The 15,638-nt window shown below is 30.0% G+C and overlaps 1 protein-coding gene across 1 annotated transcript; it reads left to right on the forward strand.

Annotated features, from left to right (window-relative positions):
- The first annotated feature begins 10,651 nt into the window (after window positions 1-10,651).
- Window positions 10,652-11,713, forward strand: LOC136086181 (uncharacterized). The gene has a single exon (XM_065808461.1). It carries the CDS (start codon window positions 10,652-10,654, stop codon window positions 11,711-11,713), a length of 1,062 nt encoding a protein of 353 aa, XP_065664533.1.
- Window positions 11,714-15,638: the final 3,925 nt, after the last annotated feature.

Consider the following 15,638-nt stretch of genomic DNA (forward strand, 5'->3'; position numbering starts at 1 on the left):
ACGTTCGAAAGACGTCTTTTTAGGACCAAATGCCGGCTGGGTTTTTTATATCTTTATATATGCCGTACAACGACTTCTTAGTATCTCACATTAAAAAATAAATCCAACAATTAAAAGTTGAAATACCTCCGTATAACTATTTGAAATAATTTTTAACAGAATAAGTTGATACGTACTTCGCCATCCTGATATTCATATTTAATACTAGAAAATTTATGGGCGCACGTTTTTAACAACCTTTTACACTTGTAAATGATAATTATTTTGAGAAGTGAAGTGAAGCCGGTGAAGGCAAATAAATCTTATATATATTAACCCTACCTAATGAGTGTTTATAAGGGAAAAAGAGTTAAAATTAAAAATTCAAATGACTTAAAACGAATGTTATAAATAAAAAATTCTAAGTTTAAAATTTAATTAAAGAATTTCCTAATGAACTATATTACTCCCTAATAAAAGGGGGAGGACGTTTATTAGTTTTTGGAAAGTTTTCCCACCCACCTTAAGCTTATTAGACCCCCTCCCTTCCTCCCGTTTAAATATTTATTAATAATTATTGTCAGCAAAAACTTTATACCTCAAAACTAAATAAAAAAATCAGTGAAAATCGGCTTTAAAATAAAAAATTATTCTTTCAGTAATCAATAAAAACAAAAACTTTCAGTGTAAACAGGTTTCAAAATCGCCGACCTGGTAAATCTCGACTCAGCATATTAAATCCAATTGAAATTAACAAAAACAGCTGTTCAAAAATGCGCATTTGACCGCAAGCCACACTAGAATTTATACTTTCCGTAAAAATTCAGGGAAATTAAGTAGGAATTATGGCTATTTTCCGTAAAAATGACGTATTTCGGAGTGAATTAATCAATATAAAGAATATAGGGTGACAGGTATTGCAGTTAATGAATATTTATAATTTACTGACAATCAATTTATGTAGGATTAATTTTAATATCAGTTGACATATGTTGTCAATCAAAAATAAAATCAATTGAGATATATTGTTTTTGATAGTTTCTTTGATGTTAAAACAAAAAAAGTGCAAATATTTGCTTTGTTTTCAAAAGCTGTAAGTAATTTTCGCTTAAGCAAAACTTCGTTGGCTTAAAGATTAGGCAAATGAAGTTATATTAAAAGTTCTTTGTGTTTAATAGATAGCATAAAAATTTTATCCTAAATATAAAATACCCCCTGCCTTAGGGCTCTTGGTTGAGGAAAAGTTAGAGATGGTATCTCAATAAAAATACTCACATCAAATATGTTTTAATTTCATCTGGATACTTTCTTGTAGAAGTACTTTTTTTGCAAAAACTCAAAAACAGTCAAATAAACAAAAACCCTTTTTTATTTATTTGGCTACCATAGATGTGTTACACTGTTTCTTGTTTATGATGATGAACACTGAATAAATATTAACACTTCCATGTTCACCATAATGATGTATTTGCTAGTGTTTTTTTGTGTGCAGTTTGGTAAAAGATTACATTCAAGATCAAGCAGGCCTTAAATGTGACCTCTCTTCTGTGACAGCTTTTGGCTCAATATGGCTGGTGATTTTTAATCCTAGCGAAAGTCAGTTATTTACTGCTAATAACTATCATAATAAGGTAGATATCCTTTTGTTGATGAATGGAAACACTTTTATTGAGTCCTCCAGTTTTCATCTTCCTGAGTTAATGATTCCTAAATCTTATTTACAATTCATTGCAAAGTTAGTATCTGCTATGGTTGATTTAGTTGTATTTAATAGATCGGACAAATTTTTTATGCTATCTATTAAACACAAGGAACCTTTAATATTGCTTCGTTTGCTTAATCTTTAAGAAAAAAAAGTTTTTATTCAGTGAAAGTTTCAACTCCTCATGGTAAAATTTTATTAGGCGAAAATTAAAACTCTTAGATGTGCTCACCATTTTCTTACACCTTATTCCATTCTCTACCTTTATAAATCTCTTATTCATCCCTCTATGGAAGACAATTGACACATTTGGACTGGTTCTTCTAATGATTCTCTTTCTCTTCTAGACAAGGTTTAAAAATGTTTGTAAATACAGTTGGATCTTCTCCAGCTTCCTAGGTTGAGCTCCTGTCCCATCATCATACGATGGCGCCTATTTTTTTATTTTATAAATACTAACATGGTTTCAGCTTCAGCAAGCTATCTTCTTTTATTCCACCAACTGTAACTCAATCTAACATTAGCTGTCATTCAGCAAATTTGCATACATCTACTGTATCTGTATCTTCATGCTCTAAAATTCTTTATTCATCCATTTTTATTTCTTGTACAAGCTTGGAATTCTCGCTGTTCTCATGATATCCTAAATTATATAGTTTGCAATTTTTTAAATCTGAAAAATTCTTGCTCTTTTACTTTATCATTTCTAGTCTAAAATTTTTTACTTTGTTTTTGTCACTACCAACAAGGCTGCAAGCAACACTACTTAATTTAGAAATTTTTGACAATAACCATTGCCTGTTTCTTCGTTTAAAAAATGAAACCAATGCCTTTGACACTATTTAATTCCTAAAATAAAAAGTGTCAAAGTATTTTATTTTATACACTATTTAATTTAGGAAGTAAATAGTGTTGCGTGCAGCCTTGTTGGTAGTGAATTTGTTTAAAAAAAGTTTAAAAAATTTTTTTTCTCTAGATTGTTCTTGTTAAAAAAAATTGAAAGAAGCAATTACAAATAAAATCGCAATTCAAGGGGAAGGTGAAAACCATGAAATAGATTGAGACACAATTAAAAACTTCTACAAAACAGTTGCTTGATGCAGTTAATGCCTGCCCAAGATGATTACTTTTTAAGATTCACCATTTCTAGCTTTTACTCAGCAAGAGTCCCAAGACAGGGGTGTTTTAAATCTAAGTAACATTTTCTATTTTTTCTCTATGAAAGCAAATTGTACAAGCTTGATATGGACAAGATCTTGCCTTTCTCAGTCCTTTATCTTCGAAACATGAACTTTGATGTTTGCGGTGGAGAGATGAGTTGAGCTCTGTACCACCAGGAGTCTCTGTATCACCAGGAGTCTTTGTACCACTAGGAGTCTCTGTACCACCATGAGTCTCTGTACCACTAGGAGCTCTGTAACACTGTGAGTCATTCAGTAATCACTTGAAAAACAAATAAACTACAGCAATATAATTATTGTGTATATTTTTTGTGTTTAAATGTATTCTTATCCACTTTTTTTTTCTAATTGTTGGTGTTTGCAAAAATTTGGAAGAAGTTTGGGTGTTTTGAATAAAACGGACCACACCATTTTGTAATGAGGTCAGTTTTGTTGCAATAATTATTTAAAATAAATAAAGTTCGTGACAAGTGATGCTAGCCATTATTTATCACGCTCTACGAAACAACATCTGTGAATATAGTCCTGGTGATTGAAATACAATGCAATACAAGTTAAGTTAACATTAATCCTAAACTAGGAAGTTAATCACAACAAGAAATATTATTACAGTTTAAAAACAAATTTAAATCATATCTCACTGATGATGTTTTTCAACCAAACATATATATAAAAATTTTATATCTATAAAAAAGTATATTGTTTGTATGAAGTTAGTTGTTTATATTTCAAAACTAGACACTTAAATGTAAAGTTTAAGTTGTGTAATTAATTTTTTTTTTTTAATTTCAATAAGCTTTGCATGATACCAGAGATTGCTAGTGGAGTACTTAGTGTCGATGTTGGACATAATGAAGATGATGACTCGCGCTTACTAGGAATTCCTCGTTCATGATCAATAATTGCAATGATCAGCTACAATTGAACACAATTAATGATTTCGTTGTGTGTTTATCAAACTTTTTTCAAATATTTTTTGAGATTTTCCTTTTAGATTTTTGAAGACTAAATAATTTTCAACAATGCAAAATATTCTAAATGAAAAATTTTGTGATTTCAATGCTGTAGAAAAGGCTGTGATCCATTACTGCAATACCCATTTTCACCCAATTAGAGTTGATTACAAGGAAAAATTTGAAAGTTACCATAAGAAAATTAAGCAAGAATCACAAATCAAACTTTTAAAAATCAACTTTTAGATTCAATGTATGCATGTAGGTGTAAACATTAACGTGTATGTTTTTTAGTATTTTTATTTATCAAACTTTGTGGTGTACTTATATCTATTTTTCTATAAATGATTTCCTTTTAAAAAAATGCTTAAAAAATAATCATAAAAGATTGTTTTTATTTATAATTACAATTATTACCTTTTAAAAAATAGGTTGTTCATGTATTTTTTATGTTTACAGATGGAAGTTTATTCAACAGAGTAACTCTGTTTTGAGTTCCTTTTTAGTTTCAGAAAACAATTTAAAAAATGATTGTGGAAAACAATTTGATTATTCTTTGAGTTAGTGAATAATTTCATGTAAAGTTGACGAGTAACGTATTGTTGTTACAATTATATATATAATATGTAACCTTTTACTTGCGTTATTTTTATTGTTTTATAAAAAAAATAAAGCATGGGCATCTCTGATTTTGAAATAATAAATAATGTACCATATCAAACCCTATTTTATTTTTTATTGTGTTTGTATTTTATTATATTTTATTATTTTGTATTTAATATAAATATTTGTGTACTTTTGCAGATATGGGAAAAAGTGAAGCTCGATGTCTATGAAAGAGAGTGAAAGTGGAAGCATTATTAAAATTGGCGACACTGACACAGATGGAAATCAGTGAATAATTAGGGTTGATTTAAAAGGCACTCTAAACGATAAAACAAAGGCTAGAATTAAGAAGCTCTTCTAACTTCAAAACTTTCCACATCAGAGAGAAAATTATACCACATGCCAAAAGAACAATATTCAAAAAAGATTCTGTGAGCTGTTTTGTTGTCACCTCATCCTAAATATAATTTTTGCTTATTCTTACTTATCATAATTCTTGCTTATAGAGTTTAAGTTATTAAATTTAAAATGAATAAATGTAAAGAATAACCAAATTAGTTATGTTGGCTCAAAAGAGCTATTATTATACTAGTCTATAACAAAGTAACAAAATACATAAATTATATATAGTATAATACAAAACGTATATGTATACATAAATATATTGATAATAATATATATGTATATGTATATCACATTAACAAAACATTTACCCTCCTCTTAAAAGTGTTCAGGTGTATATATAAGTTAAGTTTTTTTCATGCTTTAGAAATTTGTGAAGATCTACGAGGAAGAATGTTAACTTGCTCTATAGGATTCATTTTGTTTTCTATTTCCTTTTTGAAGATTAAAGGAGTTTCATTGCTACCATTAGGGGTTGGAGGATAGTTATAAATGACTGTTACTTCTAAATTGTTGTTTGATGTTTGTATTATAGGACTAGTTCCAACGAAAACCAGCTGTTTAGTAGACACTGTAGTCTTATGACCTCACATAAGCATAATAAGGATTTGCTTCAATGAGCTGAACCTCATTTACTGAATCTTTATATTTACTTTGCATCACATTTCTTTTTAGAATTACAGGTCCTATGTTGACAAGCCAAGAAGGAATTTCAAGATTTAGACTACCAAATAACTCCATTGTATCTTTCACAATGGAATTATTCGGAAGTCGAAAAAAATAAATAGCCCATTTCCGGTCGGGTTGTAAGAAGCCGTTTTGATAAGAACCAATGCTTTAATTCAGAAGATAATAATAAGGATTCGCAATCAGAATGAACATAGCTAGGCACATCAAATATGGAAAAAAGATCAGCTAAACAGTTTATTATTGTCTGAGTTGTGATATCTTTTACAGGATAAGCAAAGGGACAGCGTGAGTATTCGTCTACAACTGTTAGCATATATTGTTCTGGGGTTGAAGAAGTTAATGGAACTTTGAAAGCAATAGATACGCCTTCGAATGGCTGAGTTGCTTTAATTATGTGGACATCATTTGGGAGAAATCATATAAAATATAAACTTATTGCTGCACATCTATTTTCCAACGCATTATTTAATCATTCTTTATTTTTCTGCTTGATTTATAACCGTACATAAACGCCACAGATCGTTGGCCAATGATGAAAACGAAGTGTCGACTCAAAAGAAAACGGTGCCAATGATTAATGGCTTTTACTATCGCTTGAGCTTCTTTCTCCACTGATGAATAGTATTGTTCACTCCCTTGTAGGGTTCGTGAATGGAAGGCAACTGGCCTTCCATCTTGGTTAAGTGTGACTGATATGGCAAAGTCAGAAGCATCAGTCTCTACAGTAAAATTTATATTCTCATCATTGGTTTGCATGAAAGCATGTTCATGCAAATGAGCTTGTTCATTTGCATGAACAAGCTCATTTTTTAATGTTTCAAAATCTGATATTTGTGTGGGAATTGGGTAACAGAATTTAAAGGTCTAGTTTTATCTGAAAACTTTCTTATCCATTTTGCATAGTATAAGAACATTCCAATAATACGCTGTAAAGACTTTGCATTATCAGGTGGGGGTAATTTAATGAGAGGAGCAAGTCTCTGAGGATCTGGTTTTAAGGATCCATAAAATATACGGTAACCTAAAAAATAAAAGTTCTCAGTTGAAAATACACACTTCTCTTCATTAAATGTAATTCCAGCATCAATGGCAGCTAATCTGAACTTAAGTAGATTTTCATCTTGTTCTTTCTGACTACTACCACATATCGTCAAGGTTAATTAATTGGCTCTATTATTCCTGATTAGACCAGGCGGTGAATTTCAGATTTAATAAATTCTCTATCTCTTTGAGAGTAATTTCTAGATCTAGTGGCAGTCAGTCGACAATCTTTCGTGAGATTGCAAACAATTCAGGAGATTCAGTTTTCATTGTTGTTAAAGCTGCAAACGTTAGAAACATTAGATGATCTGCAAATTTTTTCAAAATTACCAAATTTTTTACATTTGTGACAGATAGCTTCAAGAGCAGGTCATTTACATTTACATTACATAGACAATCAGTACGTTGTTGTATTATCCTTGGGTAATTGATTATGATGCAAATGACATTCTAGTAGCGGTCTTCCTTTTCCCTTTTGGGCTAAATTGATGACTTTTGTCTTCTTCTTTATTTTTGTTTCTGTTTTAGATTGTCTTTAGTGAGGAGTCAACATTTCAAGTTCTTGATAATTAGTGCCAGTTCGTTCAACGTTGCTCTGATTAGAAATACTTTTCCAACTGCCTGGGGAAAACTGAGAAGCATCCAACATCAAAAATGGTGGTGTCTTTAATCTCAGTCCATGATGTTGAAAGGCTGTATATAGTGAAGGTTGCAATAAGACAGCAACAGCGTATTATGGTGTTGCATCTGGAATAAGAAAGTGTCGAGCACGATAAAGAGATGAAACTTTAGCAGATGCTAATTTTGCAATGGATATAATATATGGTTTCCAAGAAAGATTAAAAGTAAGAGTTAATCCTAGAAGATGAAAGGTAGATGACTCATTGAGTACATTACCGTTCATAAATATAGGTTGATATAAATTATTGCGATAAAGATTGGCTGAAAAAAATTGGGTTTTATCTGAGATAAAGTTCACCAGCCACTGTGAGCCCCCATTATGTAGCAGAAGTGAGATCCTTTTCAAGCTCAAATGTCAAAAATCAGCTGTAAAACGAGAAGATCGAAATCCATATTGATAATTTGAAAGTAAGTTATTAGATTCAATATGAGATAACAAGTGTCTGTTATTTAAAAAAATTCAAAAACCTTGCTTATGATAAGAAGAAGACTATTAGAACGGTAGTTAGACGATCCGATTGCTCTCCAGAATTTTCGAAAATAGGGATACTGCTTTCCAGCATGCCAGAAAACAAGACTCCAATAAGCATTTGTTAAATAGTTTAGAAAGTGTTGACGACAACTCCAGATAATACTTTGCAAGACTATAACAGGTATGTTGTCCAGACCACAAGCTGTAGTAGAGTTTAAACAGGAAATCACTTTAAATACAGAAGCTGGAGTAATACGAATGTCAAGTAATGGATCAACCTGTTTGTCTGAAAAGTTTTGACGAAATAATATTGATGAAAAGTTTTTACGAAATTCGGCTTTGTGTTTAGGTGATGTAACAAAGTCTGAATCATGCAAGATAGGGGGAATAATGGACTTGCCCTTGTTATTGATACTGTTAAAGATTGTCAAGAAGTCACGCGAGCCTAATTTTTGTGATGAAATACGAGACATGACCTAAGAATAGCGGGCTTTGGCGTTTGGAAAAACCTTTTTACAATTTTTTCTAGCAAAAGTAAATAGTAATAATAACAATAATAAATAATAGCTGGAGCAACTGTTTTTAAAACTGTTGTGGAGTGCAATAACAGTAGAATTTGCACTTATCAACTTTTGTATCAACTTTTGACTAAATAGGTGTTTACTGTTATTATTTTTAATTTTTGTTTTAATAAAAAGTTTTTGCAAATCTCTGAATTGTCTAATTTATTTTTGAATAGATTTATTGACTCAGTTTCTGTTATATCTTTCGGCAGATTATTCCACGTGTGGACTAAACGATTTGCAAAAAAATTATATCTATGAGCGTTTTTGCAGAATAGCTTTTTCAATTTAAATTTGTTTTGTCTCAGACGAGGGCTCTCTTGTGACTCGGTGTAATTGTACTGGAAAACCAAATTGGTTTTACCGTAGCCATATTGAATTTTATATTGCAGCATTAAATCACCACGTGTTCAACGCTCAAGTGTTGTTAGTTGTATGACCTCTAATCTTCTTTCATACGGTAGTCTCTTCAACGCCGGTGCTATCTTTGTGGCTTTTCCTTGGAATTTTTCAATTTTGTTGATGTCTTGTCTTAAGTAAGGCCACCAAACTTGAATAGCAAATTCAAGATGTGGGCAAACGAAAGTTGTACATAACTTTTTTACCGTATTGTTATCTAAATATTTAAATGTCCGTTTTATAATACCTAGCATCATATTTGCTTTACCAACAGCTAAGTTAACTTGAGTTTGCCATTTTAGATCTGATTGTATGACTATGTCTAGATCTCTTGTCAATATCAAGCATTATATACACTCTATTTGGATTATTTTTGTCCAAATGTATAATCTTACATTTTTCGTAATTCAATTTTGTTAACCTGGTGGAGAAACATGCCACAATTTTGTCTATATCTAATTGTAATTTCTCATTGTCACTTGCATTCTTTATGATATTTATGATTTTACTATCGTCGGCATATAGTTTTATCTCGTTATTGACCTGATCCGGTAGATCGTCAATTAATATTAAGAACAGTTTCGGTCCTGAAACTGACCCCTGTGGCACGTCACTGACAACTGGTAACCATTTTTGTACAATCTCCGAGAACAACATTCTGTTTTTTATTGCTTAAAAACTCTTCAATCCAATTCAGAACATTGGCAACGATGTCATATGATTTCAATATGTTGATCAAAACGGCTTTGGAAAATTCCATTTACAGCATATCGATTGAATAACCAGCTTCTAAAGCATTTGTCATGATATCTAAAGTTTCTAATAAGTTGGTTACACAGCTTTTATTTTTTACGAATCCGTGCTGATTTTTATTTAATAAACCATTTGTTATTAGATAACAAAGGGTGATAAAACTAATGCATCAAATTATAACTTAATGCATTAGTTTTATCACCCTTTTTAAATAATGGTGAGATATTTGCTGATTTCCATAAATCGTGGGTAGCTTTTGTTCCATCAATAATTTTTTGTATAGTAGTGAGGCATTTATTCAAGACGTGTGGAATAACTCTTTCTACACCAACCGATTATTGATATCTAATTGTTTTAATTTTTTCTCAATTGAATCACGCGTGATTACATTATCTATTTCTAATTGTAAAGTTTTATCAGTTGTTGATATAACAACTGGTGTCACCTTTATCTTCATGAACAAAACTGAGTTGAAACTATTATCAAATACGTCAGCTATTGCTTCACTATTTGTATGTAGATTGCCTTGTTCACCAAAAATTAATGTTATACCAGATTTAATTTTTTTGTTTGTATTGACATATCCATAAAAGATTTTTGGATCTTCTTTTGATTTTTCGACAGCCATTTTTTCGTATTCAATACTTTTACGTTTAACAGTATTTTTAATTAGTTTGCAACGTTGTTTATATTGTTGCAATAGGGATGATGATTTGAAATTATTGGATTTTAATTTTTTCCACAAATTTGCTTTTTTTCTTATATAAATAGACGTCTGTTTTCTGAAGAAATGTTTTGCTGATAGTTAAATGGAATTTAAGTAAAGAAAGAACTCTTCCTGGAAGTTATAAAAAGTCTTGTGATACAGTAATTTGCATTTGGATGCAATCTAGGATACCAAACAGCGGGTCGACTCATGTCAGAAAACTGTCCAACCGGCAACAAAACTATCTAGCTTTAAAGGTACACAGAACACGGCAACGCAAAAGCAGCAGGATGAAAGGAGACATGTTTAAAGGTGATCTTGAAGAATTGTTTGATATTGCGACATAGGACGTGATGACAGAAATACAGAACAAAGAAGATCGGTAACTCCTTTGCATGCAAAGAGAAGACGTTTTTTTCTTGCATCATGAGTGAAGTTAAAGAAAAAGTTTTTGAGTTTGGATGTTACTAACACTAGTTTACTTTGTTTAAGTTAGTTTTTATTTTAAAATATTGGATGATTAATGGTCGTAGTTGTTGAAGCGTTATTACAGCATTTGAAAACAAAAGCTCTTATTATTGTTGAGGTTCGTCATTTTTTGCCGAAGACTTACAGAAGGTATGTAGATGACAGTCATGCAAGATTCAACTCAATACAAAATCATGATAAGTTTCTGGAGCTATTAAATAAACAAGATCCAGCAATAAAATATACTTCAGAAAAAGAATACAATAAAAAGGAATTAAACTTCTTGGATATAACTGTAACCAACACTAATAACTCATACTATAACTTCAAAATCCATAAAATGTCGGCTATCACTAATATACAAATAAAACCTACATCAAACGTTAATCCAAATAAAGTTATGGGTGTTTTTAAAGGTTTTGTATCTCGTGTCATTAAAATTTGTTCCAAAAAGTATTTTAATGATAATATACAGTTTTTAGTAAGCATGTTTGCAGAAAATGGACACGATAGATTAAACCTGATAACAACTGCTAAGAACTATATTCAAAAAAGAAACAACCTTTCTAAAATAAGTTATAGTAAAGCAGAAACATGTAAATATACAGTTAAACTTCCATGGCTCCCAAAAATAGGTCAAAAACTTAGAAAAGAACTTAAACCTTACAGAGTCAGAATAATTTTTACTACACCACCTACGTTGAAAAACATCTTATACAACAAGTCAAAACTGATTCCCAATAGCAATACCGGTGTCTGTAAACTCACTTGCTCTTGTGGCAGTATATACATCGGTGAAACAAAAAAGAACATTTTAACGAGATGCATTGAACATCAAAAAAAGTTTTTAAAAGGTAAATGGGATGCATCTGGTGCAACCAAACATGGTAGAGAATGTAATGGTCTGTTTGATTGGTCAAATCCGAAAACTCTAGCAATAAAATCAGAGTACGATGAACGTTATATTAGAGAATCACTTGAAATTGACTACGCCTCAACATACCAAGAAATAAAACACGCTTCAATACTTCTCAACTGTGACCATGGCATTAAAATTTCTACAAACAGTTGGAAACTTCTGTTTAAAAAAATTATCCAAAAAAACGAAAATAAATAATATTTGCAAATTTTATATTTAAGTTGTTATGTAATCATTTATGGCTTCTTTTTAATGTCTTCTTTGACAAATGGAGGCTACATTTCCAAAAAACAAAAGGAGGCTATATTTTCAAATACTGAAATCATTCTAAGGATTTTTAAATATTTCATGATATCCAACTGTTCTCGAGAAAAGTTATTTTCAAAATTAAAATTAACAAAAAATGATTTGCGATCAACTATGTCACAAAAAACGTTAAACAATTTTTCATTATCAAACAAAGCAGACAAGATGAAGTCAGTTAATATAGATTCATTGAATAACGATTTTGTTAATGAAAAATACAGAAAAAAAGATTTTGTAGATTTTAAACAATATTTTTAAAAAATGAAATGAAACCTTTAATTACATTAAACTAAGATTATATTTTTTAAACTAATATATTATTTCTAAAAATGGGGCCGCAGGTTTTTTTCGTCTTAGGACCCCTAAAACTGTAAATCCGGCTCTCTATATATAACACGGACACACAAAATGTCATTACTATTTTATAAAATACAAAGTGAAACATCTTCTTGCAATTATGATATCTTTCGTTAAAATTCCCTCACTATTCTGGCTACTTATTTACACTTAATAACTAAATTCAATTTTCTTTTATTTAAAAATTGTATATATTATAGATTATAGATCATAAAGTATAGAATATAGAAAGTTGGAAAATATCTTTAAACAATAAATAACCAACCAAAATTAATAATATCAAAATAATCAACCAAAACAAGCAAAAAAAAATTTAAAACCGAATTGGCGCATAATATTTTATGCGCTAATTCGGTTTATATATAACTTAATCTATTTATAATTTAAAGACGTCCTTTAAACGTCTTTGAGACGACTTGTTTCTAAGGTAATTAGGACGTCTAAAATTGGTCGTAGGGACGTCAATAGGACGTCTAAATATCGAAGTCTTTATAACGTCTTACTGCAGACGTCCCTAGGGCGTCCTAACAAAGACGTCTTTAGCGGAAGTTTTTAGGGCGTCCTATTTTGGTCTAAGACTTCACGACTTAGTTAAGACGTCCGTAAGACGTCTGATTGACGTCTGTGCCCGCTAGGTGAAACGTAAATTTTTTAGAAACTATTAAAAGAGTTAATGATAAGTATTTACATTATAATCCTGACTGATGTTATAATCTGGATGAGAATGGATTTTTTAACAGGGAAGGAAACAAAAAATGCTTTTTTATACGCGGCGTAGACGTCAGTCCCAACTTAAATGCTTCTTGTAGCAAAATTATGTTCTCGGTATTAATATATGGAAACGCAAATGATTTTCTTATGTCACATTTTATAACTTATAAAGGAAAAAGTCTTCACAAAACTTAGTGTATAGGAGGTTCTAATGAATCTCAATATGCTGTATCTGAGTCAGGTTGAATGGAAGCATATATCTTTGAAATTTGGTTTATTAAGGTAATTCTGCTAGTAAAATTTTAAGAAACTTCATACTTTTTATAGTTTATACTTTTACCATTTTTATTGTGTAGATAGTTAAAAAAAAATTTTTCTCTTTAGAAAGTTAGTCAACATGGAAAAGATGTGTATATAGCACTATTTATGTATAGTCATGGCAGCCATCTTATATATATTCTTTTATCAGTTGAAAAATCCAAAAATTTAAGCGGTTTTATCTTAAAACTAACAACAATTTCCTGATTTAGTTTTATTTAAGCTTATTGATAATTTTCTGCAATTTAGATTGCACTCATTTGCCTTCCCACAAATAGCAGTCATGCTTTACAGCCTTTAGACGTCGGTTTCTTTGAATTAGTAAAGCAAATTCAGAGGGACATTTTGCGCAAATTTTTCCGAGAATCTTGCTATACGTTGGTAACAAGGTTATTTTTCCATGTTTACTGAGACTTACTTGATTGAAAGCACACAGAAAAAATTTAGAACCTAGTTATAGAGTCTCAGACTTATATTCGTTAGGTCCACCAAAAGCTGGCAAAAAAAGTGCTGGTGAAGGCGGAACATACAAAAGATAATGACTCTCCATATCGTGAACTTCGAGCTGCTATATTAAAAGTGTTGTCTTCAACTTCTTCTGAAGACACTCTAACAGCTATAAGCGACTAAAAAAAAGGAAGAAAACAAGTGCAAGCAGAATGTGGCAAGCGATGAATGAATGTGATGATGAATGAAAATGATAAATAAAAAACTTGCTTAAAAAAAAGGCAAATTTAAAGTATATTTACGAAAAAGAAAATATGAGCATTTTATGTAAAATTTTTTCCTTGCATATTTCTTTTCATCCATAAAAAATGCTTGTTAGTATCATTTTTTTATTAAAAAAAAATTACAAACAAGCATTTTTTACGCACGTTGAATTTCTATAAAAAGTCTATTAATTTCTATAGAAATTGCATTGAAACCTTTTTTCTATAGAAAAAAATGTAGAAAAATAAGTTCTATAGAAATTTCTATAGATTTTCAACAGAGATTCTATACAAATTATATAGTCTATATGTTTCAAAAGTTTATAGAAATTTAATAGAACTTTTTTTTCTACTTTTTTTCTTCTACTATATATATATATATATAAATATATATATATATGTATATATATATATATATATATATATATATATATATATATATATATATATATATATATATATATATATATATATATATTATTGTAGTTATCTTACATTATTATCATTAGCTATCCTACCTTATAGTAGTTATCTTTACAACTTAAATAATAAATTTCAGTTGTTTGTAAGTTGTTTTTTTCAACTGTGCAGTTATATAATTACAAAATTAATATTGGAGTTATTTTAGGATTAAAGATTGGTAAATCTAGTGATGTTTCCCTAGTAAATATGCAAAAGTAGCTGTTCTTCTGCAAGAAACAAGTTACATCCAAAGAAATATTGCCAAAACTGTCAAAATTTTCAAGGCTACAGTCAGAAGAACAAATTATAAACTTAAAATGGGGGTCAAACTAGAAGCGCAAAAAATAGGTTCCTGTGACATAAAAATTTTTACAATTGCTAGAGATAACAGAGAAATAAAAAACGTTATTGAACAAAATCGTAAGATACCAGCAAAAAAACTGAAAATTTTTTTAAAAGACTAAAGAACAAAAATTTCACTTGGATCTTTAAGAAGGAGAGTTATGACTTTAGCTTCAAGTGTATAAAGCCACTGAAGCCGAAACTTACGCCTGCGCTGATTAAAAAATGTCTTGCGTGAGATAAGAAGTACTCTTCTTTTTCTCAAGATGACTGAAATAAGGTAAATTTTTCCATTTATTTTCTGCTGAAACATAAGCAATTATATAATTATATAAGCAATATTTTAGTATTACAAGTTTTTAAAATATGTTTTTGCATTAATATTTAATCCTAATTCATTTTATTAATATTTGAAATATTATAAAACATTAATATTTGTCGGATAGACTAGCTTAATTCCACAGGTATAAGAGTGGTTTCCTAATGGTGAAAAAATAGTTTTTATGCAAGATAGTGCTCCTTGCCATACTGCAAAATCCAAAAAGACCTTTTTTGCTAATGAGAGTATTGAGCTACTTGATTGGCCTGGCAATTCTCCAGATATGAACCCTATTGTAAATCTGTGGGTGCTTGTTACATGCAAAGTGCTTACTTTGCACTTAACAAGTAAACAGAAACTCACAGAACGACTGATTGAAGTATGGCATTGAGATCCAGATGTTAAAGCATTAACTCAAAGTGCGTAAATTGTATGTCGAGGCGTATCAAAGCTCTTTAAGAGTCGAAGTATTAAGTTTCATAATATGCTTTTTTTATATCAATATATAGATTATATATATATATAAAAAAAGTTTTAATTGGTTGTAGTGAGTTTTGGATACACCAAAAAGATGAAAAGTTAAAAATTGAGTTTGAGT

Source organism: Hydra vulgaris, chromosome 10, assembly GCF_038396675.1.
Source record: "Hydra vulgaris chromosome 10, alternate assembly HydraT2T_AEP".
NCBI classification, from domain to species: domain Eukaryota; kingdom Metazoa; phylum Cnidaria; class Hydrozoa; order Anthoathecata; family Hydridae; genus Hydra; species Hydra vulgaris.